General features: G+C 34.9%; 2 protein-coding genes across 3 annotated transcripts; one reads left to right on the top strand and one right to left on the bottom strand.

Annotated features, from left to right (window-relative positions):
• The first annotated feature begins 3,245 nt into the window (after positions 1–3,245).
• Positions 3,246–5,783, top strand: LOC124829695 (ubiquinol oxidase 1, mitochondrial). Its single transcript, XM_047303259.2, has 4 exons — positions 3,246–3,649; positions 3,818–3,946; positions 4,956–5,444; positions 5,533–5,783. Exons 1-4 carry the CDS (start codon positions 3,368–3,370, stop codon positions 5,590–5,592), a joined length of 960 nt encoding a protein of 319 aa, XP_047159215.1. The 5' UTR covers positions 3,246–3,367; the 3' UTR covers positions 5,593–5,783.
• Positions 5,784–6,239: 456 nt separating this feature from the next.
• On the bottom strand, positions 6,240–21,160 carry HGL1 (heteroglycan glucosidase 1). 2 transcript variants are annotated; one of them, XM_047303255.2, is made up of 23 exons: positions 20,858–21,160; positions 19,943–20,243; positions 19,701–19,769; positions 19,481–19,618; positions 19,262–19,379; positions 18,609–18,691; positions 17,918–18,013; positions 17,465–17,633; positions 17,166–17,308; positions 16,958–17,044; positions 16,572–16,757; positions 13,463–13,630; positions 12,523–12,643; positions 12,362–12,431; positions 11,659–11,746; positions 11,441–11,561; positions 10,963–11,156; positions 10,721–10,829; positions 9,047–9,202; positions 8,797–8,899; positions 8,467–8,622; positions 7,677–7,822; positions 6,240–6,671 (listed from the first exon to the last, which is right to left on the bottom strand). In XM_047303255.2, the coding sequence occupies exons 1-23, from the start codon at positions 21,004–21,006 to the stop codon at positions 6,478–6,480; spliced, it is 3,165 nt and encodes a 1,054-aa protein (XP_047159211.2). In that variant the 5' UTR covers positions 21,007–21,160; the 3' UTR covers positions 6,240–6,477. The 2 variants fall into 2 exon arrangements, with proteins under 2 accessions (XP_047159211.2, XP_047159213.2); XM_047303257.2 differs by having other exon boundaries at positions 19,943–20,225.
• Between the last annotated feature and the right edge of the window lie 33 nt (positions 21,161–21,193).

The raw sequence follows: 21,193 nt of genomic DNA, 5'->3' as shown, positions 1-21,193 counted from the left end.
CGCAAGGTTAATCCGTCTATAACTTATGGATAAAGAACACTAGATCATAGACTAAGACCTCCTACTACTCCTCACCACATAATCTCCTTCTCTATATGAAATAGAGCGATTATTGGAGCATCAGGATAACTTCCAAGACTGAGTCCCTACATTAATTACATGAAACCACCACTAAGAATTTCATCCTAGAAATTCTTTCCAAACCATACTTGAATTCAATCACATTTTCCATACCATCATATAGTTCAAGCTATGTTACTCAGCATAAAATTCATCATCACACCCTTTATATCCAACATAGAAGAGGAAAGAGTGCAAAACAATCAAAATTGCGTAAACCTATTCGCCCAACGCCTTAATCCTAGAGCCCAACGAGCATCGACTCCCCCCAACGAGCAAAGCTAGTCGCCCAACGAGAGCTCAAACAGAGAATTTCTCAAGCCTAGTGAGCAGGCTCGCCTAGCTCCTAGAACCCACTCCCAAAATACCCATATACTCACCAAGTGAACCACTTGCTTGTCCAACCACTCTGCATAATTCTACATAACACAAATTTTGTAGAATTTGTACCCTTACATCTAACATGTCCTATCCTAGATACTTCTACCAACTTCTACCACTTTTATTTGTTATCCTAAGCCTCAATTGACCTATCCAAGTGTATATAGAATCCAACACAAACCAAGTTTAACTCATTTTATCCAGAACTTCCAACTCAAAATCAACTAAAACATTACTTTATAGACCATAAATCAATTCTACCAATTTTAACTCATAACTAAGCAACTTAACAGTTTAAACAAGTCCAAAATGACCCCAAAAACAGACCTCAAACCCTCCACTTTTCCTTAGACCTTCTACTTCAAAAACTCAGTACTCAAAACCTCTAAAATGCACCTAAAAGTCATTCCAAACACAACCTATTGTATATCATACATTTATAAATCATTTTTCTGCTAATTCATCACCCAAACAAGTCTTAATGACCATACAACAGAGCCTAAATCATCATTTCTCCATTTAGACCATTATTTCTAAAATTTACCTACTAAAATCTCCATTTTAGACCAAAATTGACCTATAACCTAGCCTAACCCTTCCTTCTCAATATTTCAACCAAAACAACATCACCAACTTCACAACTACAGAAATTCACAACCAAGATCAAGTCCAAATAGATTCATCGAAGTCTAAATACATCAATCACAACATTAAGCATTAATTAACTATTTAAAATAGTTCAAATCATAATTTATACTAAGGAAGGTATTCCAAATTCAACCATGTTCAATATAACCTAACAACATTAATCAATCATACATATAAATTAAAATAACATTAAAGAGATATCACTAACTTTCCTTACCTTAACAAAAACGCTATCAAGCTTTATATATGCAAGACCATTGCTTCAAGCTCAAGAAACTCTAAAAAAACCTACAAATAATAGAAACATGATCAGAGCAAGTCCTTAGGACCTCTGATCAATGAAGAACTAGAAAAGAAACTCAATTGACACATGCGAAGGAACTCCTACACATAGCCTTGACCGAATAATTAAAGAAAAAAGAAACATAAACTTACTTGCTCTACAAGGAAAACTGATCGAATGAGAAGGAAAGATTCACCAATGTGATCGGTTAGACACTTTGTCAAACAGATGATGTAGGAGTCAAAAGTTGTAAAGAGAAGAAAAAAAGAGCTAAAGAAATAATTTTAGAGAAATGACGAGTGTTTTAGACAATGAAACGAGTTTTTAAAATTTTATTTATATTATTAAATTATTTTAGCTTTAAAATACCCGATATCATTATTTTAAAACATCTATAACTCTAATACTATATTTTCTGCATTTAGTTTGTATAATTTTTATATTTCATATAGAAAATAAAATAAACAAGTTAATTAAATTTTAAATTTAAGTATAAATGAAGTTTTCATTAATGCTTTTTCAAATGTTTAAAACTTTTATATTTTTTAATTGGATATTTAATGTTAAATGGATAATATAACCATTTAATTTTATCATCTCAAGATCAAAATAAAAAATATTTATGCACTAATTAATTATCTTTATAAAAATGATATTATAACATCTTAATTGACAATAAAAATTAATTAAAAATATTAACAGAAATTTAATTAAAAGTAATTAAAATTACAATAAACTTAAATCTTAATTAAAGAACTGTTTTATTTTTCATTCTACGTAAGCAATGACATCTAAATTTTAAAAAAGCTAACCTCTTTCCTAATATTAAAAGTAAATTATACCATCTTGTTTAAAAAAACAATGTTGCCATATTAAATTATTTCATCTTGATTTTTAAGAGACACTGCCAGAAACTAAAAGAAAAACTCCTCCAAAAGGAAATGATAGTTTGACACGACTTTTTAACAGTACACTCATTTAACACAAATCTTTAATGAAATTATATTAAATTAAAATATAAATAAAATTATTAAATATGATATCATAAATAGTTTGTGTAAAATAAGGGTATTTTTAGAAAGTTGTTTCAAATTATTAATTTTCCTTTCCAAAACGAGTCTCATGCAAAAGATTTTTTTGTTCTTTCTAGATCTGTGTGCCACACCTTTTATACTATTGACTTCATACACACGAAAGCTTTTCTTCTTTCAGGATATTTCTATATACTTGCTCTCCAAGAAATAACCAAGTTTTAATAAATCATCAACTATCACTGCTACGACGTACAGATACGCAGTACATGAATCTCATAGTACGTGTAAATATGATATAAAATAAATTTTATTAATAAATATTAAAATATCTAATTTCACTTATTTTTAATATTAAAAAAGTAAATTAGATTAAATTTTAGAGAAAATATTAATTTCATATAATTTAGAAATTAATATAAAATCATAACAGATAAAACTTTAAATTTTTTTAAAAATAATGTTTTTAATAATGTTAAGAGAACTTAAGATCCAGACATCCTAATTTTAATTTTTATTCAAAGTTAAAAAAAGCATATTTAATTTTTAAAATAATTAATAATAAATTACTAAACAAAAATAATTTAAAAGTAGGAAAGTGGAATTTTGAAAGGCAATAGGCAGTAATTTAGAAGACTTTAGAAAAATAATGTTAATGACAGTATTCCAGAAAATCCATGCTAACTAATTGTCACTTGTCCAACGTGTCAACGTGTTTCACAAATTGACCATATATTATACATTATACACTATTATATATACATCTTCCTTAAACCCTTTTCTTTCATCACCAACAAAAACTACTCATTTTCTCAACTTTCTTTCTGATTTTCTCAACTCACTACATTTCTCTCTTTCGTAATAATTCTATCAGAGTCTAGATTTTGGTGCGTTGGTGACGAGGATGATGATGATTCGCGGCGGCAGCAACCGAGTGGCCAACACTGTCATGTTGGTGGCGAAGGGTTTAAGCGGTGAAGTTGGTGGTGCAAGAGCGTTTTATGGCGGTGGTGTGAGGAGTGAGAGCACTTTGGTTTTGCCGGAGAAGGAGAAGATGGAGAAGAAGGTTGGTGCGTGTGGCGGTGGTGAAAACAAAGATCAAAAAGGGACTGTGAGTTATTGGGGCGTTGAACCCTCTAAGATCACCAAACTAGATGGCACAGAGTGGAAGTGGAATTGCTTTAGGGTTTGTATAAATATATATGCATTTCTTTCTATTTTATTTATGAATAAGTTTCTGTATTAGTTTGCTGATTTTTTAGAGAAATTTTGAGAGAAGTTATTATCGAAGGTTGTTTGATCTGTGTAAATGTGTATATTTGTTGATGATGGTTTTGTTTATGATGAAATGAAGCCATGGGAGACATACAAAGCAGATGTTTCAATTGATCTGAACAAGCACCATGCACCCACCACATTTCTTGACAAAATGGCTTTTTGGACTGTCAAAACTCTCCGATACCCCACTGATCTGTTTTTCCAGGTATTTTGGATTTCTCCCCCACACAATAGGAACATAAAAAAGTAAAGAAAATAAAACATTATTTCACTTTTTGGAAAAGTAGAATATCAAATATAAATAATTTTGTTTATCTTATTTTATAATATTAAGCATTAAAAACAATTCCTTGTACGCTTCTTTCAATGTGTTGTCTCTCTCTATATATCTATCTTCTGCAAAGTATTTTATTTCTTGCTGTCTATTTTTCTTTTTTTCTACTTTCTACGAAAAATAAATGCAGCATATATTTCTTTGGTTTCAGGGAATGTATGTGTCTCTTTCAATTATTTCACCGAATAAAAAAGGATCAGTAATTTAATATAAGACTTTTTCAACGGTTTTAAGGCTTTTAATGTTCGGTAAGAATTCCAAAAATAAAAAATATTGTTTCGTGTATACGTTCAATTTTTGTTTTACCTGATTTGTGTTTTGAAATTACAACGTTTAATTTTAATTATGTATTAAATTCCATTAGGAACGAAATGTATTAATTCTGTTGTCCGTTATTAAATTGAATTTTTTAGATAGAACGGTTTTATACAAAATTTGGACCGGTTCATTTATGCTTTTAAAAATATTTTGTATTCATAAATGCTCAAAGATGGTTATAAGCTGTTTAATATATATATATATATATTTTTAACATATTAATATTGTGTTATTGGGAATCTTATTGGGTCTCTTTGTTTTTACTTGAAATAAATTTGATGCGCATAGTACATATGATGTTTGCATGTGGTTTGGTTGGGAGCCAGCGGGTTAGGCCAGTTGGATAACAAGCACATCAAAATAACTTTTTTTTTTCCTGAAAAAAAGAAACTTAAACTTGTCATTAGTTCATAAAAATAAATGATGCCTTCCAAGTATGTGCTTAATATGGAACTCAAAAGAGTTTCTGAAACTCAGTTTTGAAAGAAAACTCTTATTTTTGGAGTAATTTGTGTATGAAGTATATTTAATTTGTTAAGCGTGGTGTGTGGAAATGTAACAGAGACGATATGGATGCCGAGCAATGATGCTAGAAACAGTGGCAGCAGTGCCTGGGATGGTAGCAGGCATGCTATTGCATTTGAAATCACTTAGAAGATTTGAGCAGAGTGGGGGTTGGATCAAAGCACTGCTAGAAGAAGCAGAAAATGAACGGATGCACCTAATGACGTTCATGGAAGTGGCAAAGCCAAAGTGGTACGAGCGTGCACTGGTCATAACTGTGCAAGGTGTTTTCTTCAATGCATACTTCTTGGGGTATATGATATCTCCTAAATTTGCACACCGCATGGTGGGTTACCTTGAGGAGGAGGCAATACACTCCTACACGGAGTTCCTGAAGGAATTGGACAAGGGCAACATACAGAATGTGCCAGCTCCAGCCATTGCCATCGACTACTGGCAGCTCCCACCAGACTCCACTTTAAGGGATGTTGTCACGGTTGTCAGAGCTGACGAGGCACACCACCGTGATGTCAACCACTTTGCTTCGGTAATTAACCTTTTATATTATATAGGGAGATAACAAATATTTAATGGTTTTTCCTTCTCCTCATGGTTTTTTTTGTAATGAATTGCAGGACATACACTACCAAGGGCGCGAGTTAAGAGAGACTGCTGCTCCGGTTGGTTATCACTAGAGTCAATTTTTGGCTTCCAGTATGAATACTGGTTTTGGTTACAGAATAAATCTAATGATGTCTGTAAATAATGTGAAGCCTTTAATTTTTCAGAATCATATTGAAGCTTTTGTAGTTCTACAGTGCACTCTTCAAAATACAAGTGGAGTTATATGATAAACTGTAATGAAGAAATTTTAGTTTGCCTACAAGTGCTGTTTTAGTGTGAAATAAGAATTGGAGTGGCAACATGCAGAATTTAGGCCCCCCATGGCCACCTCAATAAATTTGCCACGTGCGACATTCTTTTTGTTCTCTAATTAAATAAATTGATTTTTTATATAATTTGAATTTGAATTAAGAGTATGAAAAGAATGCATTTTCACTTATATATTATTATTATTATTACAAAATATTTTTACTTTTATAAAAAAAATATATATAATCTTCTAAGTAAAAACGCTTCCTTGGACAAAATAGTGTAATTTTATTTCAATTTAGAACTTGTTTGAATAAGTTTTACTCAGAAGAAAAATAGAGAAAAATAAAACAACCTTTTTATGAATAAAAATTAGCCTACAAATAAAGTTATGAGAAGATTCATTTCGTTTTTTTTTTTTTTATTTTCGAAGTATTTTTAGGAAGAAGTTAATAGAGGAACCATGAAATTGGGCTTTAAAACCACAAATACAATAAGATCCTAATGAGATTCGAAGTACAGATATGTGTTTTATTTCTACTGCACGATTCCTTCCACATTTTTATTGTTTAAAGTCCAATCACAGAACAGGCATTCAGGTGAACAGGAAGAAGGAAAGAGCACAGAAATTCAGATGCATAGTTTTTATGTGCATGTTTTGTTGCAGCACTACTCCGCATTATGAACACATTCCAGATAGCTGGTTATTATGGGATTCTTATAACCTCGTATTGATGTGAAATTCGAAGAGGAGATTGCTTTGAAACAGGTCTACTCTCAGACCAAAGCTCCAGGTTGACAGTGCCACAATCCCAGTGAACGAGACACTTGAATACCTCAGTTACACTAAATCGGTTGACCAGTGCCAAGCCAAGACATTTATCAATGAGCTTCCACTCACCTGAAAGAAAATTAAAATTAAAATTTTACACGGCACACCAATCTACTATCCATATTCAGAAAAGATTGACTTGAAAATAAATGACAATATGAAAATAGTTAACGAAAAATTCCTAGACGGGCCACCAATAATAAACATTGCCTGTCAAAATGTATGTTGATTTTTTTCCCCCTTCGGTTGGGGCGTGAAGGAAAAGATGAGACTTGCAAGAACAGTATATCACCAATTGTTATTGGTTTGTTCATGGTAGGCTTTGTATGCAATAATGTGTTCAACATGATTTGTGATTTTGCATAAAATAAACAAGTCTAAATGCTGACATCACTTCCTAAACTGAAACCCAGTTATAATTACAATTTTAACAGATAAAAGAATAAACAGGAATACTAGAAGAGCGTTTCAAAACACATTCTTGTTATTTTTTCAATTTTTGGTTTTCGTCCCTTAATCCTTTAAATGTTTGGTTGAATTCCTATAACTTTGAAACCTCATAGAATTGGTCCCCGCTGCCATGCCCACATTTAGGTTTTGGTCTTTAGTCCTTACACCAGGACAAATTCTTTGTAGTTTTGAAAACACTAAGACATATTCTTAGTAGTTTTGAGAACACCATGACTAATTCTTTGTAGATTTGAAAAGACTAATTCTTAGTAGTTTTGCAAATATAGGCACTCAACCAACAGATTCAAGTTTGGAGACCAAAACCAAAATTGGGAATAATTATAAAGACTAAAAATGTATGTAAGCCTGAAATTTCAGACCCAGTTTCATGTTTAAAAGCTAAAACACAAGCCAGCAGGCCAGTTTCTTTTCATTTTTATAATTTGATTATAAAAAATTAAATATTTTAAATTTATATAGTTGGTTGAGATGAATAATAAATTATGGCAATTTAAAGTACTCACCTAAGCCAAACTAATAAATTTATTGTTTCATCCCAGTAGAAGTTCCCACATTCCGTATGGGTAGTAGCGAGTTAGAAAAAAGATGAAATGACCATATTACCATTAGGAATGAGGTTTCCTTCAAAGAATTGCTCCCCGCTATCAGGAAAGACTTCATGCACCGATCCATCCATTGAAGTAAATGAAACAAAAGATTCAGACGGATGCAAAAGAATGAACGTTGGGTGAACTCGTAAGCACACCAACCTACAGAAAAATACAAGGAACCACATAAGTTATAGCATCTGAGACAATTGACAGAAACAATACAGCAGAGAAAATAATAAACATAAAGGATATATTGCCGTTAACGTCTAAACTTTACACTTGAATCCTCGTGCACAATATAGTGAAAAACACAAAAAGCAAATTCAGCTTTTTAGTTTACTTTACCCATCTATGTGAATGTTAGAATTCAGATTATTGATGAATATTAATCAATTATGAAACATATTCTGTTAGAAATATAATATAAAACCATTATCTTCACCTAAGAACTCAAGCTTTTGTAAAGTAGGTTCATGATATGGTATCATAACCTGTATGACACCAGTGGATAAGAGGTCAACCCTTGTTAGCCTCATTTTTCTAATATAAAAAGTTTAATTTCAGCACAAGTATGCCTATACATTATCCACACTTTGCCTAAGAGCTGCCCAAGCTTTTAGGACAGTTGGTTCATGGAATTTTTGAAAGAATGATATGTCTCGGGAGATATTCATCCAAAGGTACTTTTGAAAGAGTACATTGCTTGGATACGTAAAAATTGCCAAAATATAGTATATATACGATCATAAAGGGATATAATAGTAATATTTTAAGGAAACAAGAGAAGAGGCTTCCGATATAACCTTGAGAACCCTCCAGAACCAGCTCCAACACTTCGGGCTATTATACTAGAGTCTATCTGGATGATGTTGGCAACATTCTTTGGAACATAGATATGACGTTGAAGAACCAATCCTCCACCAATATCACCCTCTAACACCACCAGCCCAGGTTCTCGACTGAAAAAAAGATTTCCACAACAAAACCGTTAAATATGAAAATGAAAAGGGGAGTAGGACAAGAATAAATACCATCCTAAAAATGTATACTCAGGGGTCTACTGCCTTCAATGATTCCTTGACAATAAATTTTCCTTGATGAAATCATGAAAATGAAACACGTATGAAACTTACTCAAGGACAGAATACTCCTCAGAACACCCAGCAGAACGATACTCCGTACCACTGTACTCCTCATAACCATTGATCTCAATCCTACTATGGAGCCATTGTGTTCCTGAATGCAGATTGCTTATTATCATGAACATTATAGTGCATATTATAAACAACATACATTATTTCATCAGAGTGCCATGGAGAAAATACAAGCAACTTGTACATTAAAAAAACAAAATAAATATATTGCAAATGATGATCAACGTACCAGAAGGAATGTGTGTCATGGAGATGATTCTACCCCCAATCCAGGGAACAACTTTAAGATCCCACTCCCCATTTTTCAGTTCAATGGGAGTTTTTAAAAGCTCTGTTCCCTTGGGTCCAGAAACCTCTTCTACATCAGGAATTGCAGTTGCATTTTCTGACAAATAAAAAATAGCAGAATGTAGCACACCTTGATATAGAATTGACACTTATGGGACCCTTGAATGCATGCTCGATAAACGTAAAATATAACATAATTTGTAGGATATACAATGGATCAGCCTCAATTCTATTCACGGACGGGGTTGAAGAACTAAAAGTCCATACAAAAAGACTAAATTGAGACAGTTATCAACAAAGGGAAAAGTAACCATAAAGCAGATATAAATACATACAAACTACACCACATAAATAGTAAGGAGAACATCTAAACCAAGAAATATCTTAAAACAAAATACATATTAGATCTTAAAAGTAGTACACTAAAGAATAAAATGTTATCTGCAGACAAAATAATGGTCAAGAAAATAAGAACTGGTACATATAATATAAATTAGGCTAAATTCTACTTGTAGCCTTTTATCTTATTTTAATATTCAGTTTGGTCTTTTAACTTTTGTAATGTTTAATTTAATCTTCTATATTTTAAAATGATTTAGCTCAGTTCTTTCTTACACGTCTAGATGTAAAAAAAATTGAGGTTGACATTTTATCTTATTTTAATATTCAGTTTGGTCTTTTACCTTTTGCAATGTTCAATTTAATCTTCTATATTTTAAAATTATTTAGTTCAGTTCTTTCTGACACGTCTAGATGTAAAAAAAATGAGCTTGACATTTTTTGATGGTTTAAAACTGTAAGTAGTAATTTTAGTTTTTAGCAAGTATGATAAATTTTCCGATGGTTTTAAAACACCATAAATTGCTTTAAGCAGGTGCACTGCTATAAAAACAATTATTTGTCTCAGCAAAGCATAAGATTCAGATCATTGACTAGAGAAATGGGAACATTAGAAAGACAAGTTGTGACCAAGTTGTTAGCACCCAATTTGATTTGTTGCAATCCGAAGCTGGTGAGGGGGCAGAGATATAATCTCCATGGAGTGATTTGTAGAAGAACCACAATAACTCCCATCAAAACCTTGTTCTAAGGAACAGTTCCAGATGGAAACATGAACCATCTTTTATTTGGTCTTTGTTTCTGTTTGGGGCCAGTACAATTTTGGAAGGATATTATACACTTGCGTTAACATATGAGTGTTCTTAATGGTTGCACTTAGAATGTTAGAGATGGTCATTTGGCATTTCGAGTATGTGTTTTTAAATCCAATGAGACTAAGTCCATGGAATTACCCACTGGGCAGTTTACATACATTTACTTCGGCAAAGAAGACTCTCTTATGCTGTTTATCTCTTGAGCAAATGTTCGTGTTCATAGTATATGGTCGTTAAACACTGCCAAAATATTGATTTTTCCTGTCCAATAACTATTGGTGGTTTTAAACTGTCAAAAGTCAACCTGAGATGTTATAAGACTGACAAAAAAGAGTCAAATAGAACTTTTAAGAGAAAAAGAATAAAAGATAAAGAACCAAACTGAATATAAAAAATAACCTAACCTATAAATCAAAATTGATATTCATAAACCAACCGAGGATATTTGAACAAGCACATACCCAAACGGTCCTTGTATTGTTTCTCACTAATAGATACTAGCTTCAACACCTCCTCTTCTGAAGGCAAGATTAGTTGCAGAACTTCTCCATCACTTCCCCATGTTTCAAGCTGCTTATAACACAATTTCATAAATATTCAAACCAAAGTACCAGGTAAAAGATACAATCAAACACAGTTTTCACAGTTTCTTTCTGAAACAGGTTTCAAATTCTCCATAGTTCCATCTCAGAAAAATACATACCATTGCACCCCCACCCAGCAATAACTGAATATGCAGGCGGCGTTTGGGTCTTTCCCATGATCCTTCAGTTTTGTGTACCCTCAGAGTAACTATCGATGATTTAAGTTCAGCCACATAGTGTGTTAATAAATAATTCCCTTTTGTGAATTCATATCCATCACCGTCATCCTCAAACAGAACACCTTCAGCTTTCCCTGTCAATGATTAAGGGTTCATTTGGGTAAAAACCTTAAACACTTGTTAAATAAGTTCTTGTCTTGTAAGGACTTATATTGCTTGTTTAGATGAGTTGCACCTCGAAAGAAGCTAAGAACTTATTGGAATCATAAACTATTTTAACAAGCTCAAAGAAGCTCTGAAATTCCTTACAACACCCTGCAAATTATCATATTCATATGGCATTTGAGAGAAAGACTCTAATCTGAAGAATACAGACCTCAACAAGCATGCCAAGGGAAGTTTGAATGCATTGACTCACCATATTCATCTAAAGCCACAAGAAGGGTCAAGTCATCTGAGGGATTAGCTTCTCCAACATGCTGAAGAGGGAGGCCCACAGGAATAATTGAGCCACCTTTTAAGTATAAAGCTGGCAAATCCTGACATTCCAAGACAAAACAAAAAACATGAAATAAAATCATTTTTTGCACAAAAATAAATAAAAATGCAAACCAAAAGAGCAGGAAAATCATTTACCGGATGTGCATCATTGAAATGAAAACTCAACCATATTCCCTTAGGCAAAGTAATCTCCATCTTATCCAACCCCTGTCTTTGTAAGGTGCTGATCCATATACAAATAACATGTTAAAGTAGCAAAAATTGTACAGTAACGTGTTATACAACTTTATGGAAGACTTTAAGTTTAACTAAACATGAGATGACCCTGAAAAGGAACATAGATCGTAAGACCACAAATAATTAGAAATGTGGTTTGTTAATTAAGGGACGAAACATTACACATTTTTAATATTACATTTATAATAATAATAATAAAAAGTGGACTAGGTCAGATAAAGGTGGGAAGAGGAATCAACTGAAATTCAAAGAAATGAACAAATAAAAGCAAACAGAGCAGATAGCAGTAGTGAATACAATCATTTATGTTTGTTTCTCTTATACAAAAATAGTACCATTCAAATATTCATGTTAATAAATTTAATGTTTTCTGCTTACTAATTTTTTTTTTTAATGATATTTTCTTAGTGATGTCTAGTATAAGTTTTTTTTTTAAAAAAAAGATAATGAGACTTACCATGATCAGATCTAACTTAAAATGTACTTTTTTTAATCATTCACCCTTTCTTGATGACTAAAGGCAATACCAAATATGGTAGTGTTATCTCTACAAAATATAGTAGTGTTGTCTACATTACTGATAAATTAATGAAGTCCGAACCTTGCATACACTAAGACTGGACCCAGCAAAAAAGAATTTTCAAGTTTTCTCAGGCTAGGATCTTTTGGATCTGCAAAAGCAAAATCAGTGCATAAATATGTAAAAATTCATGATGTGTTCAAAGTAAGCTCATATATCATGAACCAAAGACAAGAACCCACCGGCAAAGAAAATAGGGGTTGCCACTGGAGTGCCCCTGGTGTGAGCAAAATAGAAAAGAGTGTAGATAAGAGGGATTAGACGGTAGCGCCTCTTCAGTGCCAATCGGCAAACTTCTTCACACTAAAAGTTAGAGCTAAAGTTAGAGATGCCCAAACAATTATAAGGGGTGCAAATTGTCCCATCCTCTTGTTCGTCACATAAAGGATTGCATAAAAAATAATTAATGTTGTTTCTAATAAAGAAATATCTAGTCACACAAATATATTCAGAAGCAAACATTAATAACAAATTACTATTAAAAGAATAAAATCCTGATTAAGCCAGTAGCAGAATACAATTGTAATGCTCTAGAAAAGAGTACATGCTAATGAGTGTGCAAAACGGTGGCAGGTCTCAAACTGCAACCTAATGGCAGAAGGAACAGCAGCCGGACGTGCCATCATGAGGCAGAAACACATGGCACATGAATCCCACTTGTGGAGTCAGAAGATGTGCATTGAAGGGTATGAGTAGGCTCAATCATTTAATGTGAAAAATTCTTTCTTGCATCAACATCTAAAGGAAGAAATATAAATTGAGATTCCTCTAGGTTTTAGGTCTATTGAAGAAGTGAATAAAGTGTCCAGGTTAAAGTAAACCTTGTTTGGTTTCAAGCAGTGTCCCCATGCCTGGTTCGGTAGACCCACAATAAAAGCACTTCCTTGGAATAGAGATAGCTTTCTCGAAAGAGTTTTTATCTCCTAAAGAAAATATGTACTTTATTTTTTCAAAGTATCAAGTCAGTAGAATCTTTTCTCTCATATAGTTTGATCATTCTCAAGCTACTCCATGTGATATGTAATGATAAAATATTTCAGCATATAATTTAGATAAATGAACAGCACATAAGATGAAAACTGCAAGAGGATAGTGATTTTATACAGACAAAGATGACCTAACCTCTTCCCCAAAGGACCACGGTTCATGGTCAGCTGTGGCAGCTTCAGAATGACCTCGGCAAAAGGGAAACATGGAACCTACACCCATCCACCTTCCGAAAAGCTTAGGTGTTGCATTTCCAGCAAATCCACCAATATCAGGACCTGAAAGTGGCTGACCACTAAGTCCCTGAACAGAAGGAAAGCAAACTATGAAGGGAAACATATATATTCAAATTAACAAACAATCACGTGAGCTTAAACTATTACGTGAAGATGAATGAATGATTTTATATTATATCTCTAACACACATCCACAACAAAGCCTTTTCAGACTTTAAGCATGAAAGCTCACAAGTTGTCCTATCATTGTAAAGATCCAACTTTTTATTACAAGAATGGAGGCAGTAAGGATTGAACACTATAACACTTGGTTATAGGCAAGTCTAATAGCATGTCATGAACAAGTACTTCCAAAAGCTTAAACTAATAGGTGAGGTGTTAGGCTCCTGGGTTTGGAACCTAACAAGAACACACTCCAAAGATAGAAACAGTAACGGAAGAATGATTTTTACTATTATTCACCGTAAAAGAATCTCTTGACAAGGACTGGGTTTGGGAGCATAACCTCCCTCTAGAGAGCCTAACCTCCCCCCTCAGGATGACAAACCCTATTAGAACTACAATCAAAACAATCCCCCCCCCCCCCCCACTACAATTGTTTATTTGCTATTTTTACAACCAATAACCCCACTCTTCCTAACTGCTAAGGCAATTAAGGCAGTTAGGCATTTAATGTTTTATTCCTTCTCTCGTAAACTCTCCATCCCTAACATTACACCCCGCTGCCGAACAACCTTGTCCTCAAGGTTGGAAACGGGAAACTTGTCCGCTCGGTCTCTCCTACTGATATCGTTCGGTCTATCCTGTTGATACCGTTTGGTTGTCCCCCGTTACCGTTCGGCTTGATCAGGAGGCTTGGGTGGTGGGAAATCCTCCTCTTCATCGTCTTCCTCATCCTCTGCTAAGAGTACCACCCGCACGCTCCTTTTTGGACAATGGTGACCGGCCGCGAATGGTCCTCCACATCGAAAACATCACCCCTCTTCTTTTCTCTTCAGGAACTCAGGATAGGGCAGGTTCCTCCCCGTTCGGCCTCTGTTGTCGCTCCCGCCCATACCGTTCGGTCTAATGTTGGCACTTGTTGCGACTTCTTCTCTTCTTGTACGCTTTCTGTCCCGCTTAGTCGACTCGGATTTGGCCGATTGATCTCGTTTCTTGTTTCTGCCCCGATCGCTCGTTCCCAAGATTGCGAATTCTTGGTCGCATTCCAACTTCCCCCTTTCGCCCTGAGCGTCGCGTCCTCCACGTCTCTCGCGATTCTCGTTGCCACCGTCAACTCCTGGGGGTCCTGAATTCGCACCTGCCCCTTGATGTCCTAGCGCAAACCGGCGAGGAAATAGCCCAACACCTGTTCTTCCGATACGCCCCTGGTTTGCCCTGCCAGTATTTTGAAATCGCGAACGAACTCTTCCACGATACCCTCCTGTCGCAGGGTCGCCAATCATTCGAACACCGTCCCCCGGAATCCACCTCCAAAACGATTGACCATGGCTGCCTTAAGGCCTTCCCAAGAACGGTTCTTGGCCTTTTCTTTCCAAAACTTAAACCAGTAAGCCGCACTGCCCTCCATGCTAACATACGCGAGCTCCACCTTTTCTTCTTCTCCCATCACTTTCTATATATCGAAAAATCGCTCCGCCCTATTGATCCAACTAAGGGGTTCCAGCCCTTCGAATGTGGGTAAATCCACCCGTTTCCACCACGGTCTCTGATCTTCTTGGCGGTTGCCGACCCCTCTGCCTCCAACAACCTCCTCTCGTCGTCGTGGATTCTCATTCACGGAGCTATCGTCTGACTGCCCCTCCGTGTTATTAACTTGAGCCCCAGTATCCTCATTATCTGTTGTAAGTCCCTTCGTACTGCGGCAGACTCCGCCTTCATCCCCTCCATGGTGATCTCCATTGCCTCTAATCGCCCCTCCGTACTTCTCTCCATTATCGTTTTCGTGCCCAATTTGGATCCGGCAGTTTCTTGATCCTTCACCCCCACTTCGATCCGGCAGGTCGGACCAATTGTTAGGCTCCTGGGTTTGGAACCTAACAAGAACACACTCCAAAGATAGAAACAGTAATGGAAGAATGGTTTTTGCTATTATTCACCGTAAAAGAATCTCTTGATAAGGACTGGGTTTGGGAACATAACCTCCCTCTAGAGAGCCTAACCTCCCCCCTCAGGATGACAAACCCTGTTAGAACTACAATCAAAACAATCTCCCCCCCCCCCCCCCACTACAATTGTTTATTTGCTATTTATACAACCAATAACCCCACTCTTCCTAACTGCTAAGGCAGTTAGGCATTTAATGTTTTATTCCTTCTCTCGTAAACTCTCCATCCCTAACAATAGGACACATAAATGGTCTTAAATTTGAAATAAATATTAGATTACAGTAAGACAACAACTTAATTATTCTGGAACTGAACCACATTTTTCAAAAGTTATGAAAAAATTGCTTTCAATGAGAGAACTAAAAAGGATTTCATTCTGACTGCTGACGGTTTTCAAGAAGAAAGTTTAGAAAAATAGTATGCTAATAAATCTTACGAGAATAAAGCATACCACAACTTGAAGAAAACTTCGAACGTCAGTCTGACAATATCTAAAATAACCTTTTAAAAAATGAATACCACTTGCTGTCAGATTCCTTGTCTTAAGAAGGTACTGTCTTGTAGCACCAATTAAAACTGTCATTTGGGTGACTAAAGTTTTCAAAACTTAAGCTAGCAACTATTGGATAATGGTTGTAACGACTAATATCCAGCTAGATGACATATACAATGTGCCCAGAAACTTTCTAGTTGAGATCTCATCTCATATACACTAGCAATACAACCAAGTTAGACCCTTATAGCGTTTGAGAAGTTCTAACCTCACAGACTAGTTTTGTAAGGTTTACTAAACATGCATTCTAAGCTTTGCAAGAAACTGCAGAAGTTAATGGCCCTAAGACAACATCAAATGACAATGTTGATCAAGTGAAGTAGCCTCCATGTTGCTGAGAATCTCACCAGCTGAAGTACCATTGAGATACTCATATGAAGATGCTCCCAGGTAGAAAGATTATCTCCAGTCCATGTTGAAGCATACCTTTGGCTGCCAAGAAATCCAGCTCTAGTAAGAACAAAAGGCCTCTTATTTTCATTGGCTAGTTTCATGCCTTCATAAGTTGATCTTGCCATCAGTAGACCATACACCTGTAGAGAACAACTATAATAATTAACAACAATTCATACCTATAAAGTAAAACATCAAAACACTCAACAAAGCTAGGTTATAAACTAACATTAGAGTCAAGATACAGGCAGTGCCCAATAATATAACCAAAGTGATTTGACAAGTTTATGATTGAAAACATGTGGCTCCAAAATCTTAATAAAGGGAAAAGGTATATTACATTATGATAGAACGAATGATTCTGACAACCCCCTAGTTCACCATCTCCTCTATGAACATTGCTCTCAGGCATTGTTTTTGTAACAACCTAGAAAAGAAATGGGTAAGGAAGATGCAAATGAAACACATCAAGAGCCACAATAATAAGATTTGGATAAAATATTGTGTCATGTTATTCAAAGAAAAGAAACCAGCATGATTATAATTACCTTAAAGATAGCTGGTTCATTCATATCATTCCATATACCATCAACACCATTGGAAATGAAATCTTTAACTAAATTTGCCCACCATGTACGAACTTTTGACTGTGTATAGTCAGGGAAGACACATGGTCCAGGCCACACCTCCCCTGAGAATGTATATATGGTATAATGAATCACAGAAAGAAGAAAAGAAAGGATGAACAGTCATAATTGATGTAAAACACATTGCAGGTCTATTTTGTAAGGTCATGAACAGGCACCACAGAAGTACAGAATATTCATGTCAAAAAGAAAGACGTTACCAACATAAGGAGTTCCATCTGCCTTTTGGACCCAAACTTCATTTTTAGAACCACTATCATATACAAAATAACCATCCTCATGCTTGATTCCAGGATCAAGCATCCAAATAGCTTTAAAACCACTATAATGGAGATCTTTCACTAAAGATGTAGGATCTCGAAAACGCTCCTGAAAAAGATCACATACTTTCTAAGAAACAATATTATCACGTACATTAAAATGAATAACTCAAAAGTAAACTAAGCATTTTTCAAATTACCAGTGCAGGTTGAACAACAAATGCAAGCCAATAAAGCAAATTTATATTACAAATAATGCAAATACATCCCTTTGAGACATATATTGCACTTACTAATCACCATATCAATTCATGTTCATAATTAGAAAGATCTAGAACCGTAACTAAACTGTAAACTGATTATTGGTCCTTTTTCTAGGAGTACAAAACTTACCTTGTCAAAGGTGAAACAACGAAAACCATCCATGTAATCAATATCCATCCATATCACATCACAAGGTATACACTTTTTCCGGAATGTTTTTGCAACCTGCAAAGTTTAATTAAAATTACAACCAAGGAAAAACATGCTTCTGAGAAACTAAAGTTAGAATCTACAAAACTATGTTCATAGCAATGCATATATTATATATTCCTAGCTATTTTGAATGTCTACAAACCTTAATTTATCTGTTATGCATAAAAAATTTGGAAAATCGTGTTTAGCATGAGAGCTGAAAGCTATTAAAGATTCCCTGGATGATTTAATGTCTACTTTTTAATGATTATGAATTTTCTTATTCAATTACAAACAAATAGTTTAAACAGTTTTTACATGCCTAAGAATCCCAGGGATTCTGGATTACCAAATCTACTGAATTTCATGGGTATACCCAATAATGAAGAAACTTCAAATTCTGCCATAAAATCATGTATCATCCCATACAAAACGCCAGATATCTTTTACATATTGAAATACAGATACACAAAATAGAACTAATGATTTTGTTTATTCTTAACCAGAAGGATAGTTCATGCAAAAAGACTACAGGAAAAACTGTCATGGAACACATGTCATATCCAGGTTCTACAGCTTTCTACATATATGAATGCATGTAAATCACCGCTAAGAAGAAAGCAAGTACCTCCAGAACTCTCTGGTCAGATAAATAGCTCCAACGGCATTGATGATAGCCTAATGACCATTTTGGGGGCATAAATACAGTTCCTGAAAAAGAAATGTAAATATATATATATATATATATTAGTGTACTATGAGAAGTAACTAGAAGATTCTAGAGATCTCTTTGTAATTATTACTTTAGAGTTAGTGTTCTCTATATAGAGGGTGATGTACTGTTTCAAATCAAGTCATATATATATAAGAAAGAAATTTTCAATAAAATGTTGAAGCTGAAAAGTGTTGTACATTGTACTGGTCACATCCTAATACTTACACAAAATTTTAATTTCAGAAAAGTTCATGAACTTTCTACGTAAAGTATAGGAATCACTTACGCAGATTTAAAGGAAGACTATACTAAACACATATTACATGCTTTTTCAATTTGAAGATGACAAGTTGATAATCTTCATATATTTTAGGTATAAATTTCATCAGCCTATTCATGTGTTCTTCTATAGCTATGGAATACTCTCCAAAAATGATGAAAGACTTTAGTTTTTCAAAAAACATAATTGCAGAAAATCTTCTTATTTAGAGTCCTTAGACAAAGGATGGAGGGCATAATTGCCGCACAGTTACCTAATTATCACTGAATTTTTTAGTAGAAATTACCAATTGCTTTTGATAGGGATATCAACACTTCAGTGGGTGAAGAAAATGGGCCGAATGTAATGACAGGAAATGAGGATGAAGCAACAAACTGTATCGTTGATTCTCTCCTCAGATCAATCTGCTTATGAGCAAATAGATGACCATTAAACAGATCACTGTAATAAGAACACAGACTTCTGTGGAAGGCATTAAATTACAAAAGGCCACGTAACACAGTACCTCACAGCGCCTTGTAGTGTCAGCAAGAATTCCAAGTGCCTCACCATTGGGAAGAACCGCTAACACCCATGGATGGGATTGATACAAGGATGTAGTTCCAGGTCCATAACCCCATGCATCTGTGTTCCACGTGAAAACCTGCAAAGGAAACATAACTGATCCGTATGCAGATAATAACTAATTTTTTTTAAAAAAGAAAAGTTCCATAAGATTGAGTTACTCTTTTGCCCGTCCTCTCTAGATCTCCACTAGCTTCTCCAGTTCCATAAAGAGAGGAACCTACAGGCAGCTGGTTCGGAAACAAATTCAATCAATTTATGAAGCCCAGGGAAAAGATAGTAGCAAACAAAGCCAGGAAAAAAAAATCGCAAACTAGCACTCACAAATTTAAAAGATAACCAACATTTTTAAAATTACAACCACAAGATCGGATACATGGAGCAAATAAAGTAAGTAACTGACCTCAAGTTTGACAACCTGCTGCTCTAGAAGACACTCAAACGTAGGGATATACAAAGGAACCTTCTGAGTCGAGATAGGTGTGTCTCTATTCCTGCTATTCGCAAAAGAAATACTGGGATACGCTGCACCTCGATCATTCACGGAACAATCAAACCGGAATACTCCATCTTCCAAAATAGGCACAAAAATCATACTCCCTGATCTAACATCGCTGCCACTAGTAACCGTCTGTCCTTCATAGTTAGCCATGTTGGACACAAGCTTCTCACAAAACCTCTTTCTTCTGCTCACCAAAAATGCACTAGTCACAACACAACTTCGTAAGTGTTCAACTCAGTCCTTGTCCAATTTAATAAAAATAAGTAAATAATCACGAAAACACTTTCCTGACACTCAACGAAATTCAGAAATATTAACAAACAATAATCAGGTACAAGTAAAAGCATCAGCAAGAACAAGTTACTTAGTTCTCTCTCTCTCTCTCTCTCTCTCTCTCTCTCTCTCTCTCTCTCTCTCTCTCTCTCTCTCTCTCTCTCTCTCTCTATATATATATATATATATATATATATATATATATATATTCAGAGGTTTGACTAATAAGATACTCAAAATTCCACAATCCAAACCCCGATTGGCCACTGATCATACAAGAAGAAATTTATTAGTTCTCTCTCTCGCGCGTCAAAGGTTTGATTAATAAGATACTCAAAATTCCACAATCCAGACTCCGATTCGCGACTCAACATACAATAACAAGTTAGTTAGTTCTCTCTTTCCTGATTCAAAGTAAATCACGTGACATTTAGTAAAAAGCTTCTCGAAATTTCCACAACCTAGATAGACGGTAGCATTGCAAGAGAAACTCAGAGTTCGAAAGTGCGATGCGGAAGAACGAAACAGAATCAAGGAAGGAACCTGTGAGCAGTTACAGAAGATGAAAATGGCGCATTCCGAAGAAGACGGTGAAGATGATTGCGATAGCGAAATGGAGACAGTGAGACCGACGGAGATGGAAGAGAACTAACTTTGGAACAGTTACACCGTACTAGTGCTTCCTCGATCATCGCGTCGTGACTTTTGATTTCTATTTATATCATTATTTTATTTTTAATTATATTAGTATTATTATTATATTGGGTGGGTTACGCACGTTTTGTTGTAGTCCACAACGGAGCGTGGAAGAATAAATTCCATGGACATTGAACAGTGGAGTGCGCTTCTCTGTGTTTTCTGGTGAATAGAAATTATTCC

Source organism: Vigna umbellata, chromosome 10, assembly GCF_029865625.1.
Source record: "Vigna umbellata cultivar VRB3 chromosome 10, Vumbellata_1.0, whole genome shotgun sequence".
Classification (NCBI taxonomy): domain Eukaryota; kingdom Viridiplantae; phylum Streptophyta; class Magnoliopsida; order Fabales; family Fabaceae; genus Vigna; species Vigna umbellata.
Note: the sequence above shows the minus strand (reverse complement) of the source record. Positions and strands in the feature narration are given on the sequence as shown.

Coding starts and splice junctions, on each gene's coding strand:
- LOC124829695 (XM_047303259.2), top strand. CDS start 3,368: ATGATGATGATTCGCGGCGGCAGCAACCGAGTGGCCAACACTGTCATG. Junction 3,947..4,955: donor CCACTGATCTGTTTTTCCAG/GTATTTTGGATT, acceptor GAAATGTAACAG/AGACGATATGGATGCCGAGC. Junction 5,445..5,532: donor ATGTCAACCACTTTGCTTCG/GTAATTAACCTT, acceptor AATGAATTGCAG/GACATACACTACCAAGGGCG.
- HGL1 (XM_047303255.2), bottom strand. CDS start 21,006: ATGATCGAGGAAGCACTAGTACGGTGTAACTGTTCCAAAGTTAGTTCT. Junction 20,244..20,857: donor TCTTCTGTAACTGCTCACAG/GTTCCTTCCTTG, acceptor TGTTGTGACTAG/TGCATTTTTGGTGAGCAGAA. Junction 12,432..12,522: donor AACCCCTATTTTCTTTGCCG/GTGGGTTCTTGT, acceptor TTGCTTTTGCAG/ATCCAAAAGATCCTAGCCTG.